The sequence below is a fragment of the Carassius auratus genome, unplaced genomic scaffold (genome assembly GCF_003368295.1).
Source record: "Carassius auratus strain Wakin unplaced genomic scaffold, ASM336829v1 scaf_tig00214511, whole genome shotgun sequence".
Taxonomy (NCBI): Eukaryota; Metazoa; Chordata; class Actinopteri; order Cypriniformes; family Cyprinidae; genus Carassius; species Carassius auratus.
In genome coordinates, this window is record NW_020527685.1 from 53062 (window position 1) to 76926 (window position 23865).

The following is a 23865-nucleotide window of genomic DNA, read 5'->3' on the forward strand; positions in this document are numbered from 1 at the left end:
CATTCATTGTCGAGCTAGAACAAGTCTTTTTGTATTATATTTAATTGTCATGTTCACTGACAGATGGTTAACACTTGGGATTGGGAATAATGTGAAGTTAAAAGGGTGCCATGCTGCAGTAGATTTGAAAGGTTTGAGTTTATGTGACTTGTTGAAAGGTAAAATAGCTGTCACTTGGGAAGACCGAAAATGTAAATGTTCTTCAGTTTCAGTTCCTTACTTAATACGGTTGGCACTACATCCACAGTCAGTCTTGAGAATGTCAAATAGAAAACAGACTCCAACACCAATCATTTAACTTCTTCACAGTACCAGTATCATTATGTGGTATTCTGCATCTGTCTGAGGTTTCAGAAATGTGTTGGTATCATTTTAATGACATCTTGTTATTGTTGTAGGTAGGTTGGTGGGAAAATGGTGTGCTGCGTCTGCGTTACCCGCCCTGGTCCCGTTACGGCCCATTCCTCAAACCTCTGGATGACTCCCAGCACTTGCGTGTGGTTACTCTGGAGGAGAGGCCGTTCGTCATTGTAGAGCCTGCTGATCCTGGAACAGGCTCCTGTATCAGAGACTCTGTGCCGTGCCGTCTGCCGCTCAACAACAGGTCAAGGTTCAGTCTGTGGATTTTTAGACTGGAAATGTTCAACCTTTGAGGTTATCACTTTGGCAAATGTGGCAGTGAATATGCAGATGTTACAAATTACATTCACATTACCCCAGGGGCATTCATTCCCCATCCTGTCACTAGCACTGATGGAATTTAAATAAATTAGAAATGCACGTAGAAATGGAAGAGGTTGATCAATGATGGTTCTATGTTAGAGCACTTTACTTCATTTACTTTATTTAAATGCAGAATTTCTCAGAACTCTTCCTGGTCTAGCATACAGCGCCTGGGTGCATCTCACGAAAACAAGAACATGCCCAGGTCATATTTACCCACAAAAATCTAAAGAAAGATCAGCTTTATATAATTAGATACATTATGATTTTGTTTAACCAACCAACATTTTGCATAAATACACTTAAAAATTACATTTTCATTATAATTCATATATAAAAAATAATAATTTCCCACTTTATGAAATTATGCAAATAAAGTAATATTTCTTTACCCGCCCCAACCCGACCCGCGGTTTTACCCTTGGGGTCGGGGACATCACGTAAGTTACGTTGCTACGTAGTCCTTCGTATTGTAACCTTATCAAAGAACCTAATAAAATATGAAAATAGAAATTCCAAATATTTAATTTAGGATATAGAGAATTGCATGCAACAGACATGGATTTTTTATTTAGTTTTTAATGACCCTCCCCGCAAATAAAGTGACAATTTCTTTACCCGCTCCAACGTGTTACTGGCGGGGTTCACGGGTTATGAGACGACCCACGCATCACTAATCTACACCACATATTTTCATTACCAGAACATTTTTAATTTAAAAATAATGATATATCTATATGAATTATATAAATTGTGGATTTTTGGGTAAGAGAATTAAACTGCCATTATATATTGTAATGGCTACATTTTAATAAATTGCATTTTAGAAGAAATTGTATTTTAGATTGTTGTAATATTTCACATTACATATTTCTGTTTTACTGTAATTTTGATAAAAACACATCCTTGGTGAGTATTTATTCCGATGTGCCATTTCTTTCCAAAAATATTTAAAAAGTCTTCATTATTCAAAACTTTTGACCACCAGTGTATATTATTGCATTGGTGATTCTCATTTGTTTCATAATGAGAATCACTAAATAATCAAAAGTATAAATATATGGCTTATGATAATGAGAATAAGGGGAAATGTGCTTAATTGTCATGACAATATTAAATATAATAAACAGTGGCTTAAATTTGGCAAAATTAATTAAAAAAAAAAGTATTTTATATTTTTGGGTGATATATGGCATACAATCTTTAGATAAATAATGACCTTTTCCTATTTAATAATTGCTCCAGTTTCTATTTATTAGTGCTTGTTTTTTAAAAAAAAGCAGACCGTTTCAAGAATAAGTACTTTATTCTTTATACTGATGGACCTCAGATTATATGTGCTTGCCTTAGGTGACACAGCACTGAATTCTGAGCAGGGATGTTCATTTAGTTTCTTTTGCTTTCTTCCTCTACATTATCTATTTCTTTTGTCACTGTCCCCTTCTGTTTCTTTTTCCATTTCTATGTCTTTCTCCTCTACTTCTTCTTTTCAATTACAGCATGGTTGTTGAGGGCATTCAATCCATGAAGCACTGCTGCAAAGGCTTCTGTATTGATGTTCTCAAGCGCCTGGCTAAAATAGTGGGCTTCAGCTATGACCTCTATCTGGTGACCAATGGCAGGCATGGAAAGAACATAGACGGAGAGTGGAATGGACTGGTCGGGGAGGTCAGGCTTTCATTTTACCTCTCGAATATTTGTTCACTTTGATTTTATTATCACAAAGTCCACTGAATTCAGGTGGAGCATTTTTTTTGTCTTAAATTGTGACACTGGTAAAGGACCATAATATACAAGCTAATGTGCTATAATTATATATTGAATGAAACTGAATATATTTTTAAATGTATGAACCAAACGGCATTCAAATTCACTAAGTAGTCCATAAAGATTACTTACAATCTTGACAAACTTTTTAACTTTTATAAATGCACTTTCTCTGTTCGTAATGTTATTAGTCTCTTTCCCCACCAGGTGGTGTCCAAGCGGGCCGACATGGCGATCGGCTCCCTGACTATTAATGAAGAGAGGTCAGAGGTTGTGGAGTTCTCCGTTCCTTTTGTGGAGACTGGCATCAGTGTCATGGTCTCTCGCAGCAATGGCACGGTGTCACCATCTGCTTTCCTCGGTAAGGGAATAGGAGGGAGCAAGCACCACACTTCTTTTTTACTTTGTCATTTGGCATACTTTTCCAAAGTAATGCAATTCATTAGTTTGTACCTTTCATGGAGAATAAAGGCCTTGACCTTGATTTTGCCGGCACTATGCTGTACCAGTAGCTACAGGCTTCACATTACTTTAGATTCATTGTTAGATGTGTGTTTAATGCTGCCTTAGCAATTATTCAGATTATTAAAAAATTGATTGCCTTTAGGCTTTTTATGCATACTGCCAAGTGAGTGTTTTAAGCATCCTTATAATCTTGTACTTAGCAATCCAACTTGGCCTCTCCCTGACAATGAACACTTTTTAATTGTTTCGGCAATCGTGTCATCATCTCATTTTTCGTGATTTTTTTTTTTTTCTGGATAAGAACATACTATGAACTTCCTCCCCATTCTCACTCCCCATTTATTTAATCTAAATTGTTCTGTACATAGATTAACGCGTCAACATGCATATATAATATTATCTCTAAACAAGGAGGTGGATAAAATGTGAGAGAGTTTGTCAAACCCTGTGTTGATCTAGCTGTGTGTAGCACCTACTGCTTTGCAAATACCTTTAAAGGATCCCAACATAAACAATATGACTAAATATTGTGCTAAAATGTGCTTGATCATTTCTAATTTGATTGTCACAGTTTGTGTGGCACATTTTTGCATGGATTTGTTTATGTAAGAGGCTGATAATTAGATTAGATTGAATAATTCTAGGATGGAAAAAGGAGCTCGGGGGGGGGGGGGAAAATTACATTGTTTGGATTGCCATTCATTCATTTTTATGCTTTTCCCACCATTTTAGAGCCGTACAGCCCAGCTGTGTGGGTGATGATGTTCGTCATGTGCCTATCGGTGGTAGCTGTGACCGTCTTCATATTCGAGTTCTTCAGCCCTGTTGGATACAACCGAAGCTTACAGAGCGGGAAAAGTATGTTGTTTATATATATATAAGGCTGTGCTCTAGGCAATTTCATAAATGCAATCAGCAATGAAGGACTTGTTTACAGATTGTTATTATCATTGTAAGCATGTTCCACAGTTCACCTCGAGCTGTGTTCCTTCTTTTCTCATGTGTCTTTTTGTTGTCTCCTTTTACACTGTTATCACTGTGTATGTCATAATAAGACATGCCTCATTTGGCCTTCCTGTGTTATTCTTCTCTCAGAGGCAGGAGGTTCAAAGTTCACCATAGGGAAGTCTATTTGGCTGCTGTGGGCTCTCGTGTTTAATAACTCTGTTCCGGTGGAAAACCCGAGAGGCACCACCAGTAAGATAATGGTGCTGGTCTGGGCTTTCTTCGCTGTCATCTTCCTGGCCAGCTACACCGCTAACCTGGCTGCTTTCATGATTCAAGAAGAGTACATCGACACTGTGTCTGGCCTCAGTGATAAGAAGGTAGACAGTGATACAGTGATTTGTTTTGTAACAGATTTCCCTTTTTCAGCTATTATGTTGAGAGGTCGTACCTGTGTGGAAACATTGTCATAAATATGATTGTTTTATATTATAATTGTATGATAATTTGCGAATAAAGAGATTGTTATATGGTATTTTGTTGTAATTTATAACATGTATAATTATTTATAATTTATGATGATGATAATACTGAATTGTTAGATGACCATTTATCACTAACTTAAATGGATATTCATAGATTATAGTAAAAACAGGACGCTCTTTGAGCTATTTTTTTCTTATAGCAAGTATTTAAGGAAAATGTTGGTCATTATTTATTTTACAAATAAAGTACAGATTTATAATAGTATTTTAATTATACTATTATAGTATAATTAATTATTTGAATTTATTTGTTTTTTAGTTATTTTTATTTACATTTTCAGTATGTAGTATGCTAATGTACTAAGGCAACATTTCTCATTTTTTAAATGATTAGATTACGTTCACGTTTTCATTTAACATTTATGTCTCATTTCATTTCAGCTTCATTTCAATTACTTAAAACATTTTTAAATAGTCTTAGTTAATGATAACATCATGGTTCTGAGACATAAAAGAGACATATCAGTTACAATTTACATATCAGTATATCCTTATTTACTGGGCATGAAATTCAATAGAAGGTGAAATTGTGGTTTTATAACAATTACTGACACTGCAGTGATACGGATACACACTATAAATCTTTTTAAATGGGTCCCACTTGTATTTGAACCAGGCATTTGTTTGTGTGGAGCAGTCGGGGCCAAATTATGCAAATAAATCATCGACCTATAATCACATGAAACAATTCAATTTTGATTCTTTTTACACCCACCACACACTTTAGTGTTTCCAATCATAGTTATGCACATGATTAATTATGTGCATTTCAGTAGCCTAAACTGTAATCTCATATTTCAGAAACCTAATGAAGTATCTTCTACTGTCGTGTTCAGTTTCAGCATCCCACAGACCAGTATCCTCCTTTGCGCTTTGGCACTGTCCCAAACGGAAGTACAGAGGAGAATATACGGAGCAATTACCCCAACATGCATCAGTACATGGTGCGGAACAATCAGAGAGGAGTGGAAGAGGCCATTGACAACCTTAAGACAGGGTGAGTGAATGACAACCGTGGTGAAAGACGACATTATAAAGATACAAATGAGGTTCAAAGGTATGCACACTCTCTCGGAAGAATCCGTAGGTTAATCCATACGCATAAACTGTATCTATAATGAAGTGTTTTAGTAGTAGCCAACTTGGCAAATGAAAAGTCTGCCAAACTCAAGCTTTAATCCTGGCCTAAATCTGACCACAAATGTGTTACGTCCCAATGAATCAAGATGTTCTTTTAAGCAGTGGGGAAAAACAGATGTGCTCACAAGTAATTGACTGATATGGGTGACATGATGGATCACAACAGAGGTGTTAATTATTTTGTTGGCTGTTGCTTTTCGCCTCCATTTCGGAGGGGAGTGTAAAGATTGACTTTCCTCCTTTGTGCTACAGTATTTCACTGGAAGGAAAAAACATTCAGCGGGGATTACTACTTCTAAAGGATACTACTCCTTAAGCTCAATTTGTGTCAGGTTAAGCATGGTATTGATAACTTTCTGAAGTCAAACTTATTTTATTGAAATGCTTTTATAATAATAATAGTAATAACGATAATAATACATTTGTACAATACAACTTTTGGTAATGTGCATTTCTTACACTCAAAGTGCTACAACAGTATAAAAACAACAAAAGAACAAAATACTCCATATTAGCAATCACAATGGCATCACAATAACAACGACAACAACAACTGTAAGAATATTACATAAAAGCTTCACTAAAGAGAATGTTTTGAGTAATTTCTTAAAAAAAAAGGTGGAGAATTCATAATAGGAAGAGGCAAATAATTCCACAACCTGGAAGTAACAAAAGAGAATGATCTCCCACCCATAGTTTTAAGTTTGCAATGAGGCTGGTACAAAGTAAGAGAATCAGCAGAGCGGAGAGACCGAGATTGTGTTGACACTGTGACCAAATTACAAATATACTCTGGGGCCAGCTCATGTACTGCTTTATAAGTTAAGATAACTTTAAAATCAGTGCCTGATTGAACTGGAAGCCAATGTAGTTGCGAAAGCACAGGAGTCCTATGATTACGGGATGGTGTATAAGTTAAGACACAAGCAGCTGAATTTTGCACATATTGCAGCCTCTTATTCAAATTTGCAGGTAACCCTGCAAAACATGAATTACAATAATCAAGCCTAGATGTTATAAAGGCATGAATAAGTCTATCTGCATCAGGCATAGAGAGAAACGGTCTTATACGTACAATATTCCGAAGATGATAAAAACCTACTTTAGTAACATTTTTAAAACAGAGTCGCGTGAAAGACACAGTAATGAAGCTCGTATGTGTTTGCAGTACACAAACCATAGACGGTTAAGACAGCTGACTCCACTGTGTGAGCCTGTCTCTCTCTCTCTCTCTCTCTCTCTCTCTCTCTCTCACACACGACACACAAAACTCTGCATTTGAACAGTCAATAGCAAATACTTAAACTCATAACAAAACATAGTTCCAGTAGCTGATTCAGAAGCACCACATTGTCGTAGCAAAGTCAGAAGTACCTCCTCTCCTAGGTTCACAAAACGGTCGTCCATAAATTGTGTTGCTGTTCTATTGTAAGTAATCTTGAAGATTCCTAAATGCATCTACTTTCGGAAGGCTAAATAAAGTGCTTTCGTTTTCGCCTAGATATACACAGCATCTCCCAGACATGGTTGCTTCAACACTAACTGCAGTTACTGAAACCACACCTTCTTTCTTTGTGTGAACATTTGGGTGGCATTATGCAAATATTTCCATTGAATGAGCGATTTTTAGGAGGGCATAGCAGAGTCTTAACTATGATAAAGAATATCTCTTTGGGTTTGAGACTTTAATTTTCTTCATGCACCAAGAGCCTGTTACACTCCAATGAGAAAGGAAAAATTTAAATCGCATCATATGACCCCTTTAAAAGTCAGCTGTGCATCAAAAATCACACCCTAATTCCGGACCTACACAGAAGGGAGAATCTGTCAATCTTCCACTGTAAGTTTAAAATTATTAAGTATATTTACAGCTGTTAAAGTGCCAATAAATAGTGCTTCAGTTTTTGAACAGTTTAACTGTAGACATTTATGTTTCATCCAATGCCTGTATTTTAGTAAACAAGAAGATAAAGTTGAAAGTGCAGATGTAACATAAGGTTGAGTACTAATGTAAATCTGGGTATCATATGCATAGCAATGATAACCCAGACCATGCTTTTGAATAATCTGCCCAAGAGGCAACATATAAATTCTAAAAACAGAGAGTGGGACTCAATCCCGATCCCTGAGGGACCCCCTGCCACAATGGAACAGTCTGAGATCTGTTTGCACCAGAATAGACAAATTAAGTGCATCCTGAAAGATATGATTCAAACCATTTTAAATCTACACCAGAAAGACCAGTCCACTTATGTAATCTCTGCAGTGGTATAGTGTGACAAATGGTATCGAAAACAGCAGTGAAATCTAACAATATCATAATGCCACAAGCCCCAGAATCTGCTGCAGCAAGGAGATCATTTTTTTACCCTCAAAAGGGCAGTCTCCGTACTGTGTCCAGACTTAAACCCTACTTGAAAAGGTTCTAGTAGTCTGATCGCAGATAAATTATTTTGTAGCTGACCAACTACCACATGCTCAAGAACCTTAGCAACGGATGGCAAGTTTGAAATAGGCCTATAATTAGACATGTTGGCAGTATCGCTCCAAAATTTTGTAAGAACTGGTTTAACTCCTCCTACTTTAACCCTTTGAGTTGCACTGCTCTTGTCATATTATCACAACTATGCAGTGTTCTTAACCACATCATGTATATTTTAGGTTTCAGATATTTAAAGGTGCTGTAGGGAACTTTTGTAAAAAAAAAATATTTTTTACATATTTGTTAAACCTGTCATTATGTCCTGAGAGTAGAATATGAGACAGATAATCTGTGAAAAAATCAAGCTCCTCTGGCTCCTCCCAGTGGTCCTATTGCCATTTGCAGAAAGTCATGCGCTCCCGGTAAAAAACAACCAATCAGAGGTGCAGTCCATAACTTTGTTTGTGTTCAAAATGTAGAAAAATTAACATAATAAGCGAGTAAACCATGAATCCATTTTCCAAACTGTGTTTGTAGCTTGTCCTGAATCACTAGGGTACACCTATAATAAGTGTTTATATTCGGACTATTTTAGATTGCTTCGGGGGTACCGCGGCGGAGTAACCCAGTACCTTTGTGATTCTTCATAGACATAAACAGAGAGAAGTAGTTCCGGCTACAATGTTCTTCCGCAAGACGCAAGCAGTTCTGTTTATTAACCGCTAGAGCGTCAAAAGTTCCCTACCACAGCTTTAAATACACATAAATACTAGTAAAACAATATATTTAGAATTTGAAAAATACACACGTCTATGTAAGCAACACTAACAATCCATTCAGAAATAATTTGCTGATGTGTTTTATTTATATCAGATACACATAGCGTAAGTAACTATAAAGTTCACTTTATTCTTCACCTAGTTCACCGGCCACTTATTACTTGTATTTCGGGAGAAATTTATGAATTCACGTGCTGTAAATCTGACTGACAGGACTCTCTGTACTGCAGTGCAAATAAACATGGCAGTTCACATCTCACATTACAGGTCATATAAAGCATGCTCAAGATCATTTAGAAAGATTTTTAAATGAGAAAACACTCATTTACACATATTTGTGAATCAGAATATCATATTGTTCATGACATGGTATGCAAGTTTGTGAATATATATATATATATATATATATATATATATATATATATATATATATATATATATATATATATATATATATATAAAAGGAAAACGTAATAAAAGTGATCAATCTGTCAAACAATGTTTTTGTGGCCGCGGTATGTCACGTGACGCATCGCCATGGAAATAGTAAGTGGAAATGTTCTAAAATAATGGTCACCTGAAAAGAACTCACTCTGGGGGGGCTGCAAAAATATTTTAAATTCACAACTGAAAAAGTTAAGTGCTAGTAATGGGAAGGTGGGATCATTTTACCGACTCGGACCTTTGAGTCTCTTTCAGCAAAATTAGTGAATCTTTTTTCGAGTCATTTCGTTCATTTTTATCAAAATATAATTAAAATGTTACGTGTAACTTCCATAACATGTCTACTAGTACTTAAGCCATTCTTTCATAATGTGGCAGCCCCATAAGCTTTAACCAATGCAGTCTGAGTTGGAAAGAGAATCGATTAGTTCATCTATTGAGTCATCGAGTTTGTATTTATAGAATGAAATTCAATTATATTGCGGTTTTAAATGTGTCTGATTACAGATAGCCTGAGATAGGACAAGATTTGTATTCTAAAAACAACCAGTTCGAAGAGAGCGTAGTTTGTTTTTTGGGTGAAAAAAATTTCTTAATATGAAATTCAAATGGTATGAAAATTAGAGATTAGACTGTACAGTAATTGAAATCTACATGCTAATACACACTAATAATCTGAAATGCTGATGTTGTCAATAATTAATAATTAATAGTTAATAATTTTAGAATAAAGTATAACAATAACAGTACTTTGCACAGTTGATTACCGATCTTTAGATTAAATCACCATATTGCGCAATTTATTCTAATGTTTTTTTTTCTTCAGTTGGTCACAACAAACTTGGCAGACCTGTTACTTGTTCAGATGACAATATACAGTAAAAATTCTTATTTGGGTCATATATTCCAAGACGTTGGCTAGAATCTGACTGACTGTCACACATACTCCTCAACACATTAGATTCATCCAGCTGGAGCTGTGCCAGCGCACAACCAACACAAGGAAGATAATTCCACAAACAGCTGCAATTTCAAGTTTTCAAACAAAGATGGCTACAAAGAGGCAAAATTTACGGACTGCAGCTTTAAACAAAATATAAATTTAAATCAGGACCACTTCTGTCAAGTATATTTATGACAATTATAATTGCATACAGTTAGCTTTGGCGGTATGGTTATGTTCTGGGCAACACTTCACTTACCTGTCCATGCAGCCATGCTTGGACAGAGCGGGGAGAGCAGCAAGACAAACCCCCCTGGGGTACAGAACAGAACCATTATAAGCATACAAAATTACAATTTAGAATTACATTAGTTGTAAACAAAATGTGATAGAGACTGCTTGCAATGAAGAGACTGTAAAGAAAGAACAAAGTTAGATCGGATTACAGGTTCAGTTGGTGGAGTTGGGGTTGGAGGAGGGAGTTAATTGGAATCAGCAATGCAATGGCAGAGAGACTGAAGAATGGGAATTTAAACCGCAGGTGATAGGTGTCAAGACTGGATTGGTACACGTCAGGAACAGCTGACTGTCAGCTGATGCAAGCGTGACTAACGTGGCCTGACTGAACTAACGCGATGCTCGATTTCATACTTTTATTCAGCAAGTATGCATTAAATCGATCCGAATTGAAGACTTTTATATTGTTATTTGAAATACATTCTTTTTTTAAATAAATGCTTTTTGGTTTCCTGCTTGTCAAAAAAATGTAGGATGGTTTCCACAAAAATATTAACAACTTTTTTTATGTTGATTTGTATGAAGAAATGTATCTTGAGCAACAAGTATCAGTATATTGGAATGATTTTTGAAGGAAAATCAAATGTCCAATTGGCTTACTCTGACTTGTCTTAGCCATTCAAAACATTTGATCTTTTTTGTGTTGTAATATTAGGTAAATGTCACTGTTCGGCTCTCTTGATTTAGTCAGGTGTTCTTTGCTTTTAGTAGTTCAAGTTTAATACTGTCATGCTAGATTTGATCTTTGTTGTTTTTATGCCAGGAAAATACTGCACTAAATTAAAAAACAAATCATATAATTGGCTAGTTTTGTATTTAAAAGATTTTCTGGAAATGCAAATCTAGGCAGTAGTGTCGTTACCTTTAATGTATTCACAAAGAAGGCAAACAAAGCCTGCTTTATAATGTAGTAGCAGAATGTGTTTTTGTTAGTGCCACATAGTGACCCTAAGCCGTGGCAGTTTAGTGTAGAGGCATGGTGGTATTATAGTTGTTCAATCAAGCATAGTTTTCCTATGATGGCACTTTTATGTGCGCAGCCAGTAGACACCACACTGCATTATGCTGGTTTAGGAAACAAAACTTTTTAAAAAGCTTTGCTAGACTTTGTTATACAAAGAGCATTGGATGTCATTCCATTTTCATCCGTTAGTGTTTAATCACAGAAACAAGCAATTCTGCATTTGTGTATTATTCATTTGCTGCTCTGCATCGTAAAATGCCATGATTGTTCCAGAATTCTTAAATTGCAACGTGGTGTCGCTAACACTGCTTCACTGCCCTCGGATCTGTGTGCACGAAAGTGTGTGTGTCTACAGCTCTCCTATCTAAAGCTCAAGTCTCTGCATTATGCATACAAAGGGCATGAATATGCATCCCATCACAAAAAAAAAGGTTATGTTTGCAGGCTAGAATGTGTAATCACAGTGTTCAGGCTTTGCAATTGCTGGTGAAGATTTCATCTGTCATTCATAAGCACTTGGTTTGTGTAATAGTTGTAGCCTGCAGAGTGAGACTTTCGATTTCAAGCCGTGTAATGCAAGGCAGGCCTGCTGGTCCACAAGTCAACAAGTTAGGTCTCCAACTAGGCGCTAGCTGATTCTCAAAGGCACTTGTGTACCTCAGCAGCCTACCTACTGCTTTCACTGCCTTCCTATTTCAGTCGGGTTGCACTGAAGGGCAGTGTGCTGTGCTATGAAACAACTGTCTATGTGTGTTCTGTTCGTTTGGTTTCACCCTTACTGAAATGTGTGACTCATTTTCCCCTAAGGGCTCTGTTTTGTTGGATACAACACTTCTGACAAAAGCTGCCACCTTGAATGCTAATGTGGTGCTCGCTGGTCTTGGAGGGCCAAGTTGAGCTTGTTAATAACCTCAAGGTGTGTTTAGGAGGAGGTTGAAGAGTAGCCAGTAATAAGCTGTCAATTTAGGTTTTTGCTGCGAAGACGTTGGCATGTTTCAAGGTGAGTGAAATATGAGAAAAGAGGCACCTGACTCTGATAATGCACAAAGCTTCCTTGACTTCTGAAAAACAACTTACTTTTATGTCTTTACTGTATGAGAGTCCCCCGCTGAATAATTTAGCACCATGAATATGGAGTAATAAGTTGGTGGATAAAATGTGGATTTTTTCATTATTGGATTTTTTCATTAAATGGCACGTTGCGTTTTTTGCTGGGTTTTTTTTTTTATCATGCAGCAGGTGAACATTTTCAGTATGATTGCTTAGGAATGTAATTGCGTAAAATGCTCTATTCCGAGCATCACATTTCAAACTGTTACACAACTATTTTCACCACAGAAGGAATGTGTATTTGTGACGCCACAGACGTCGCAGGAAACTTTCTGCTAGCCGATCCGGTCCCAATTTCATGTATTTTAGTTTTTTTGGGGTTTTTTTTTTTTACATGGGGTTTATTTGAAGACCAGTGTCTGCACAAATTAGCCTTCCAATTATGCGCTGCTCATTTCAACAAAGCGAGCAACCAGACAGAGTATCAGTGTTCTTTGGTGCTATTCTGCAAAGTGCATGTGCGCATATATTATCACATTTATGGCAGAGAAACAAGTCGTGTCCTAGAAAACTCTTGAGGTATTTGATTATACACCTGCATATAAAAACAGAGTATGCCTGCATGAAGTCACTGTATTTTTGAGGCTTATTCATGCCACCCTAGTGCCTTACAGTTTCATTTTCTTCACACATTTTTATAGTTTTATCAACTGTATTTTTATGTATATATTTAAACATTCATTGTGATGTTAATTGAAAGAATTAAGTGATAGCCAGTGTAGTGAAAAGGCATATAAATGCTGTTACAGTTATTGAAATCGTTTAAGAAAATAAAATCTTCAGAAATCATTCTAATATGCTGATTTGATGCTCAAGAAACATTTATTAATTATGAATAAAAGAATAATGAATAAAAAATTCCAAAAAGAACCGAATTTATTTGATAAACTTTTTTTTTTCGGAACAATGACCCCAAAGTTTTAAACAGTAGTGGAGATTTTTCTGGTTATTCTCTGCTCTGAAATATTACATTGGCTCTTTTTGAGTGAAACTCTATAAAAAACTTTTTTTTAAATACTCAGGAATTCATCTGTAAAACCCATAGAAAGGTAATGGAAAAATCGTGGAAATTCAGTGTTTTTTTAAGGCAGGTACCAGCAGCAACAAAAAGCTTTTTGAGAGGGAATAAAAACCAAGTCTTAAAACGATTTGTCAGTGCTGTTAAACCAACAAATGCATGGTGTAGAACTGGGGTGAGTGCTTAACTGACTTCACTGATTACCCGTTACACACTATTTAGCTTAGAAATAGGATTTCCCTGAAGATCATCAATGTTTTTGTCTTTACAATTTAACAATCAATAAAGTGATAATTGGTCTCGTAAAGCAATTTCCCCATGCCTTTGTTTCCCATTTCCTTTTTGTCTCTGCAGGAAACTGGATGCATTCATATATGATGCGGCTGTCCTGAACTACATGGCTCGTAAGGATGAGGGCTGCAAAGTAATGACCATTGGCTCTGGCAAAGTGTTCGCTACAACAGGGTATGGCATTGCCTTACACAAAAACTCCCGCTGGAAGCGGCCACTAGACCTCGCCCTCCTGCAGCTAGTTGGAGATGGTAAGAGAATTAAATACCTAGGTACACCCCAGGACCCACACTTAACAACACGTTAACCCTTGCTACTGGTGTCTTGTTGTTTGTTTGTGGAGTTGTAATCTCTCAGTCTCAAAGCCCTGATTTTTACTGTGACAAACAAACATTCCCACTGTTTTGTTTACATAATGACGGAGAAGATTTTTGGGAAATTAAACCCTTTTGTGTGTTGTTACACTTGTTATTTTGATTCTCTGAGGTACTCCTCCCTTTCTCCATTTCGTATATGCACACATTCGCATATTTCTCTCTTGCATTGCTTGTTTTTCTTTGATCAGACTCGATGATGAGGAACCTAATGAGTTGCCCCATAATGATTAAAGAATAAATGTGAAAGAGAGCTGGAAGAGTCCCACTGAAATATGACAAATTATATTAGAAAGAATGCTAATAAACACAATTATGAATAGCCATAGGGTCACATCAGTAAACAGTGCAGTAGTCGAACGCTTTGATTTTTAATTTTGACTCATTCCAATTCTCAGGGCTGATTTTGCTTGTTTGAATAAATAAATATAATGAAAAATGTTATGATTTCAGTTCCTGTGATTATATTTTCCATTACCTAAGCCATAGTTCAAGACCATATTGTCATAATTTACATGTAATTAACCTGCGGGTCAACGCAGTTTTGTTTTTATTCTTTGTTTCATTTGAAAAGAGGATTTAGACTTATCTCTCTCCTTCTTTCGTAGTGAAGGAATAATCCTCGATATAAAGCCGGCATCTAAATGCATATGTCTCTTCTCTGCCAGAAACATGCCCTTGTCATGCCTTTATTTTTTCCACAGTGACATTTTCACTCTGATAAATGCACTAATGGCTATTGTTGGGAGGTAGGCCCATCAGTCTAGTGCTTTCATCTCCAAACTACTCTGGGCCTGTCTTATCACAAGAGCCTCGAAACCAGGCTATTTCAGACCTCCATCAAAGCTGTTATTATCCTCCAGTCTCTCTTTCTCTGCTTCTCTCGTTCCTCCTCCTTGCCTTTCATGATTCTTTTCCTCTGTTTTTTTCTTTTCCATTTTCACCTTTTTGTGAACACAGTGTAATAATAAATGAAGGTAAACCAAGATCTCCACTGTCTGGAGATTTGTATTAAAGACTCACTTTTCCCAACAATAGGGTTTTAAACTATACTCTTTCTTTCTTTTGCCTTTCTTTTCCATTCTCTCCCTTCTGTCCATCTGTCTTGTCCCCTGTTTTGTAGGCCTGCTTATCTTTCATGCTTCTTATCTCCTGTCATTGTGCTCATATTTTCCTTCTTTGTAGATGAGATTGACATGCTTGAACGACTCTGGCTGTCTGGGATCTGTCATAATGATAAGATTGAGGTCATGAGTTCCAAACTGGACATAGACAATATGGCAGGAGTCTTCTATATGCTTCTGGTTGCCATGGGCCTAAGTCTGCTGGTGTTTGCATGGGAGCATCTTATCTATTGGAAGCTCCGCCACTGTTTGGGCCACTCTGGAGGACTGGACTTCCTTCTGGCTTTCAGTCGGGTGAGTGACCTACTTAAATTACATTATAATATTAATGGCAGGGCTGTCAGTTGTTTTCTTGAGTAATCTTAATCCATTCTCATTATTTTTTATGGAAAGAAAACAAAATAATATATGCAATTATTGGCCTTTATTTTGTGTTAATGACAATACATGTACTCCCCCCTACCACCACCATTGACCCACAGTCCTCCGCTGGTGATTGCATTAAATTTTTTATGATGACTGGGTTCCACTTGTGGATGATGTTTCACTTTTTGAGCCTCCTTGATAATTACATTTCATTATATAAAGGCTCTAAATGACTTAACCATTGTTAAACGTCCCATCTGGGTTTGATTTATAAATAAATAATCTGTAAAATAATGGTTTTCTCAGTCATTTAGGCCGCTGATAAATGGGAGCATCCATAGGGAATTTTGTGCATGCGTGTGAGAGAGACTTGCTCTGTTGCTCCAATTGGTTTCGGTCATTTCTGAAAGCTTCCCATTCTTTTTAGAAATCACACAAAACAGAAGTCCCACTTAAAAACATTTAATTATTCATAAGCATTAACATGTTAATGTTCACAGCCCATATAAATATACTTATTTTATTTTATTTCTTATGAAACTCTGCTGCAATTTGAGAGAAGGTGATAAAACACATTGAGGAACAATAATTGTGCCATAATGATAATTTCATTACAGCCCTGTAAACTGAAATCAGTAGCCCAGGAAATGTAAAAATGAACCTAAGAAACAAAACTTAAATAATTGAATGTATTTGCAAGTAAAAGGAATGATTACGCTTTTGCAATTCTTGTTATTTGCAGCAAGAACAAAGAATGACATGCAGTAATCTCCTGCAATCAGGCGTTAAATCCTTAGAAGGGGACTTTGCAGCACACTCCTTTAATTCCTGTCATTTCTAAAATGTGATAGCACATCCAGTATTCCCACTGCACACACAGAAGGATTTCATGAAAGCCCATAACTTCTCACATAGTAATGAATAGGGCAGAAAGAGGATGACAGAAGATGGATCATTTATTCATCTGTCTTTGCTTACATTGTGGAAAAAATTTGAAGAACCTTAAATCCCCCTTGCAAGCAACCAGACGTTCTATGAGAGAATTGTAAGCCAGTTAGGTTAGATGGGACACTCAAACAGTGAGGTCAGCATTGCCATAACCTCAGAAAAAGGTAAGCTGAGCTTACAATGTGTACTCTTGCATCATCAAAGCACTGGGAGCTTTACAATTTCATTATTATGGTAATGTTTCTCGTCTTTACAGAGACAATTTCAAAGTGCTTAATTCGGTTTGTATGTCACCAAGGGGAATATTGTGATATCCTGAACCGTTTGCTAAATAAATCTTTTGCTTGTTATCTCTTACAGGGAATGTACAGCTGCTGCAATTTTGAGGATGAAACAGCTCCTGGAGGTTCCCAAAGCACACTTCCTCAATATCATCATGTTTCCACAGTTCCTCCTCCTCCACCGCCTCATGTGATCTCTACAGCCGTGGCCAATCCTCCCATCGCTATGGCACAACAACAACAACAGCAGCAACAACAGAAGCAACACCACCAGCAGCCACCAATATACAGTGCTCTTCTGCCAGGCTCCCCTCCTTCAGTTGGACATTCTGGAATGGCTCTAGGCCCGTCAAACAGTCCCATTCTTGGAGCACCCATGCCTTGCTCTACATTCCTACCACGGCATGATCGTCGATTAGCTGTGGTGGATCGGTGGACACGTCCAAAGGTTGGTCCTGAGAAGCTTGGTTGTGTGAGCAGTGGGATAACAAACTTAACACAATTCGAAGGCATGCCCCCTCACTGGGGTGCAGAAATAAGTTTAGGAGAGGGGGGTCTGGATGAGTACAAGAGATACTATGGGCCAATTGATCCAGAAGGCTTAGGGGTCTCTGCTGAACCTCAAAACGTAGTCACCCAAACTCCAAAAACAAAGCATCGAGGGATGAAATCTTCTGGAAACCCACGGTTACCTCCTAAAGGTCAAACCTCTGGACACTTACAAATTAACCATGCTTTACCACATCCCTCTCCACCTCAGCAATCTATTTGGAGGAGAAGCAGCTTCTCAAAAAGGAAGGGTTCAGGTGGGCCACTGTACGAAAACATCCTTCCACTCGGAAGGAGATGTGGTGGGAGATATGGAATGAGAGATGCTGGTGGAAGAAGAGGACGTCGTCCTCCTCCCCTTCCTCTGCCTATACCTGTGCCACTCTCTTCCCCAACACAGACTCCACCCTCACCTTCTCCATCTATATGCTATTCATCCACTTCGTCCAGCAGCTCCAGTACCTCCAGTTCATCCTCTTCTTCAGAATCAGTCTCCAGATCCAATTCTCCTTCATCTTCATCTTCGTACACATCATCCCAGAGCTTTAGATACAGAGCAGATGAACGAGATGTGTATGAGGACTTTGACACAGATGAGCTTACGGAGGAGTCGAGCTTGCTTTTGGGGAGGAGAAAAAGTCGTTCACGTATGTCTTCTCGTTCCCTGCCCAGCAGTCCTCCACCACCACCTATACCACCCCGCAAACCTTGCGGACAGAGGGCACAGGTGAGAGACAGAGCAGGAAGCCAGATTGCACAGCTTCAAGAGTGGTGGGCCTCTTGGGGAGAGAAAGAAAAGGCTAGAAGAGCAGCTGGAGATAGAGATGTTAAGGAGGAGAAACGACAACATAAAGAAAGGGAAAGAGAGAGAAAGAGGAGGAAGAAGGGTAGAAAGAAAAAGAAGAGAGAAGAGCGTGAAAGAGAAAGGGAGCGTAAAAGACGTAAGGTGAAAAAGAAAAAGAAAAAAGAGGAGAAATCAAGAAGAAGGGAGAGGGGAAAACGATCTGAACAAGAGGAGGTAGATATGGACAGGAAAGATGTCTTTGAAAAAGGCATAGGACAGGAATACACTTCTTATCCTGCTCTGAGGCGAAGCTCTTTTCGAAAAAAGAGCGAAAGCTCTACAAGGAGTTATGAGTGGGATAATATCAGAGATGGAGTTAAGAGAGATAGGGATGATCAAGGTGGAGAAGATGACGAAGGCAACAGAGTAAAGGAAAGGCATCAGAGAAGCCCAAAATCACAACGCCACTCCAGGCCAAGGTCCAACAACAAGCATTTTTCTAGCTCAAACAAACCTTCTTCAACCGTCAAATTTTGGAGTAGTGGGAACCCAACTTCTGATTCACCATCGTCTTTTGTACCCTTGCTTCCCATATCTAAAAGACGAAAGTCTGTAGGAGCTGAAAGAGATGAGCAAGGAAGAGGTGGAGAAAGTCGGCCCCTTTTGGGAAAAAACAAGAGAGTTAAGCCTTGCTCAAGAGAAGGCCTGTCATTTCACGAATGGGAGTCAGAGGAAGAAGAAGATGAGGAATCTGAAGTGGAAAGAAGCAGGCCAGAAGAACAGGGGCGACGACGAGAAAGCAGAGGAATGGACTCTGAATCTGAAAGGGACAGAGAAAAAACTGTTGAGATATACACAGATGATGAGGGTTCCTCAGGAGAGTTTGGTAAGTTTGAGAGATATTGGGAGGGTCACGAAGGAAGGGCAGTTGGAGGCATTGGAGGAGGAGGATGGTTCTTTGGCACCTACCCTTCCAGAGAAAGAGGAGGCAGTATAAACAGTAGAGATGACTCCTTTTTGGGATGGGGTGGTGGAGAAAGTGTCCTGGGTTTCAGAGTGGGAACAGGGTGGGGATCAGGAGGCTTAGGTTCAAACAAGTGGCCTCCAACTTCATTGACTCCGCCACCTCCTCGAAAATACTGGTCTGTTGATAAATTACCAGTGAAAACTGAAAAGAAATCTAAAAGCAGATCTCAAGAGAAGGGCCGCACTCACACATCCTGTTCCTGCCAGTCACCCCATCACTCTGCCAGCACTCACTCCAAATGGAATCGGGTGACTTCAAGGAGTCAGGAGGAGCTTCTCCCCCACTGCCACAGTTTCAGCAGCAGCGTAAGACCCAAACGGCAATCATCCAAAACGGATCGGGCTCAGAGCCAGGCAAAATCTGGAAGCCAATCCAATCTCAGTGCACAAAGACCACAGCGCTCAGACCGGTCCCGACAACCACCATCCCCTCCTCAGAGTCTACCGCCATCTTTACCACCACCAATGGTCCCTGCACTCCCAGCCCCACCCTCTTCCTCTCACCATATACATATACCTCCACCTACCTCCTCTTCATCAGTTTCCTCCCCTTCGGTTGTCTCATCTACTCCTGGTGCCCCACAGCCCTCCTCTTTGTCCTCCTCTAGTGCTAAGCTCCAGTATCAGAAACTGCGATCAGTTCCCCAACCCCAAAGGTATCAATCCCCACATCTTCCCCTCAAAACCAAAAGCCTGTGCTCTCGTCGAGGCTCTGCCCACTTTTCCAGTGTGGAGAGCGAGGTCTAAGGAACATAATTAAATGAGGAACATCAGCAAGTAGCCCTTAGGGGCGATCAAATCACCTGCTCATGCCACAAACAGTTAACTGTTCATAGCAGTCGAGATGGGTTGTTTTCGCTGGCAGCCGTCTTTTGCACAAAGCTCTAATGCTCAGAGACAAACCTGGATTGGGATGACACATAAATTGTAGCCCTTTCTCTTTACTTGTGTAAGAATGGAATACTGCCATGCTGACAAATCTTGTTGTTAGTGAGGCTGTTTGCATAGGATTGGCTTTGCTTTTCTTACTTCTTTGGGGCTTTAAGGTGGAGCGTCAATAATGTGGGTAAATGTGATTTTTTTTCTTGGAGTGTTTTGCTGCTTGATGGCTCAGGAACGGTTTTTCGAAGGGAGATCGTGAGGTCAAAATACAAAGCCCTAACGCAACACACCCATCACTTTTTTTTTCTCTCCTGCTCTCAGAGCTCTGAATCACAATGTAATTGTTGTGTATATTTGTTCAAAATATCTCAAGGGACGCACTCACAAAGGAAAGTAGCAAACCATTTTTTCTTGACCTCCACCTTCCGCAAACTGATATCTTGCATTCTGTGTTGTTGTCAGTGTTTGTATTCCTAGCAACAGGGTAAGTTAGCCATGACCGATCACATATTGGCTTACTGAAGCTGAATGCCAAACTAAAAGTGGAGCTGATGTACAGTCCTATTCTATTGAAATCATTTCACAGGTCCTCATGTTTCATTCTCGTCCCTTGAGCAATACATAATTAACTACAAACAACATACAATACATATATTTTATATTTAAAGTTATTTTATTATATATATTATATATGTTTTGTGATCTGGTTCAAAACAGTTGTGTTGAGTTATTAAAATAATATAAACACTGTGCTGTATTACTGTAGGGCACATGCAATGTTTCAACTACCTATAATCGGTGGCAAACCCTCCCCTCTCGACTGAATGTACATGTTGCCATGACAACACAGTGTGCTGCAACCAAGACACTTTTAAGATCTTAGCTTTCTCGGGGGAGACCTTCTCATCGGAGCCAGTTAGGGTAACTTTGAATGCTAATTTTGAGAGTGCCAGGATGACAGGGCTAGCCATACTGCAGCACTGTACTCGCTAACCGAGATGTCAGTGAGTGATGAAAGACATGTCATCATTCAGAGAGCGATAAGCGAAGTAGAGCACTGTTTACAGTTTAACACTGTGTTTTTACACCTTTTTTACAAGCTGCTCTGCTCTGCCATTTATTAGCTTCAGACACAATACTCATATTCTCTTAGCAATTTTGCTTAAGCTGTACAAGTAGTAGCAACAATAATCTGGTCAAATGAGAGCAAAATAGAGTTGCAGTTTTATGCTTTTACTAGACATATCTGTTAAATAAAAAATAAAAAAAGAAAGAAAGCCAGATCAAGTTTTACTTTGAGGAACTGTGAGGAAAAGACTGATTAGATCTTTTGTTTAATTTAGCTTTCACCATTAGCCAAAAGCTAGCATCTTTATAGTGATCGCTATAATTAACTGTGAATATTGCTAAGGGCAATGCGTGTTGGCAGCAGGTCTGAGTCAACTATGTTTCATTTTATTTATTTTGTTTATACACTATTTAAAATGCGCTATCTTTCAGAGTTTCTTATTTTTCATATTACTGGATTTTGTAATTTTGTTGTCTTGACAAAGCTATAGCATACTATAACTGCAAAAAATCCCAACACCTTTCTGAAGTAATCGGACTATGTTCGTGCTACATCCATCCAATCCTTCAGGCTGTTCTAACCAGTGCTGGGGGTAAAACATTGCAAGTAATGCAAGTTATGTAATCAGATTACTTTTTTAAAAAATCTGAGTTTTCTGTTGTTAAAAAGAAAAAAAAAGAAAGATATCCCAGCCCAGGTGATAAAACGTATTTCAAAAGTACTTTATAACTACATAATCAAATTTTGCAATGCATTACTTTAAAAAGTAACTTTCCCCCAACACTAGTTCTGACTTTGGTATGTTTTATGTTTTTCTGATTAATCTGGTTTGCTATTTCCCCCCAACAGAATATTCTAAAAATTTACCAAAATTAAATGAGTATATCCTCTATGTATAGATCTTTTAAGCTTTCAAACTGAAGTTTATTTGAAACTTTCAGGCAGGGCTTTGTCAAGCCAGCAGCAAAGTTTGACTAATTGAAATTTGGTTTGAAGCACTGTATGTTATTGTTTACATATGAATTTGTTTAAGTGCATATTTGACACAGAACCACGCACAGTCCAACAGGCTAATTGTTTTTGTGTGTGTGTGTGTGCTTGTAACTGCATCTGAGCCATATTAAGCTTATTTGTTGTATGCTAAGCTTTTTACAAGTAGTACCAATTAACTGGGGTATATTTTGTTGTCAATGGGCTAAATAGTAATGTCAAGAGACTTTGGAGTCCTGGAAACATAAAGGGTGATGATTTTTATTTTTTTTAAACACTGATGACTTCTGTTTGGTGAAATCGGAAGGACAGTAAAACAAATCTTGTCAGTTCTGACCAGAATCATAACAAACTGCCTCACTGTCACAGCGTAATTTGAGATTAACATTTAGAATATTTGGCAGCTTATGTATGTATATCCTTTTGACTCCAACTCTGTTGTGTAAAACGTGTCTGGATTACTTTATATATAGATGTACCTCATATATGTGTTTGTGACGTTTAGATAGCAATAGAGAAATAGCTGTTCAGCAAAGCAGTATAGCTGAAGATGAGCATTGTTTTTAAACATTTCTCCCGGCAGACTTGATAATTAAGATGTTTCATGTATTAGCTGTGAAAAATAATTTGGAATTCTCTTTCCATTCCATTGTGCACATTAAAGTCAGCAGACAGCTTTGATAAAACATTTGGGCTGAAACATCAAGGACCTTAAGATAATGTATTTTATCTGTTCGTTTTCAAATGATAAAATATCAGGCATATTGCACAAGTTTTAGTAGGAACCGCCGCCACCAAGAATCTTAAAATGGCCTTTCTCTAGACATGTGTCTTGTGTTGATAGTGTCTTTGACGGTAAATGTTTTGTTTGTTCGTTCGTTTATTTGTTTATTACTCTAAGAATAAGTCTCTTATAGGAGCAGCAGCATATAAATATTTACATATAGATATAAATGATATATTGCAACAAATAACGTGCATATATATATATATATATATATATATATATATATATATATATATATATATATATATATATATATATATATATATACATATGTATATATATATATATATACATATGTATGTGTATATATATATATATATATATATATATATATATATATATATATACATATGTATATGTGTGTATATATATATACATATGTATATGTATATACGTATGTATATGTATATATATATATATATATATATATATATATATATATACATATGTATATATATATATATATATATATATATATATATATATATATATATATATATATATATATATACATATGTATATGTGTATATATATATACATATGTATATGTGTATATATATATATATATATATATATATATATATATATATATATATATATATATATGTATATATGTATATATATATATATATATATATGTATATATGTGTATATATATATATATATATATATATATATATATATGATGTTTATCTGCTAAATTAATTATCTTTGAATTGGTCTTCTTTTGTCTTTTTATCATCTCTCGTCTCATAACAGCTGACATCAGAGACCAGTTTTCAACTGTGTTTTTATGAATAACATGGCCGACCATCGACTACAATGAATTTAT

General features: G+C 37.4%; 1 protein-coding gene across 1 annotated transcript in view; it reads left to right on the forward strand.

Moving 5' to 3' along the window:
- LOC113092192 (glutamate receptor ionotropic, NMDA 2D-like) overlaps positions 1–23215 on the forward strand; it is a 43611-nt gene extending 20396 nt beyond the window's left edge. Inside the window, exons 5-13 of the mRNA XM_026257814.1 lie at positions 399–610; positions 2223–2391; positions 2698–2851; positions 3688–3813; positions 4051–4280; positions 5282–5442; positions 13917–14104; positions 15413–15645; positions 17026–23215. Coding sequence (XP_026113599.1) covers positions 399–610; positions 2223–2391; positions 2698–2851; positions 3688–3813; positions 4051–4280; positions 5282–5442; positions 13917–14104; positions 15413–15645; positions 17026–20052 — 4500 coding nt within the window. The 3' untranslated portion in view covers positions 20053–23215. The remainder of the gene's footprint in view (positions 1–398; positions 611–2222; positions 2392–2697; positions 2852–3687; positions 3814–4050; positions 4281–5281; positions 5443–13916; positions 14105–15412; positions 15646–17025) is intronic.
- The last annotated feature ends 650 nt before the right edge of the window (positions 23216–23865 follow it).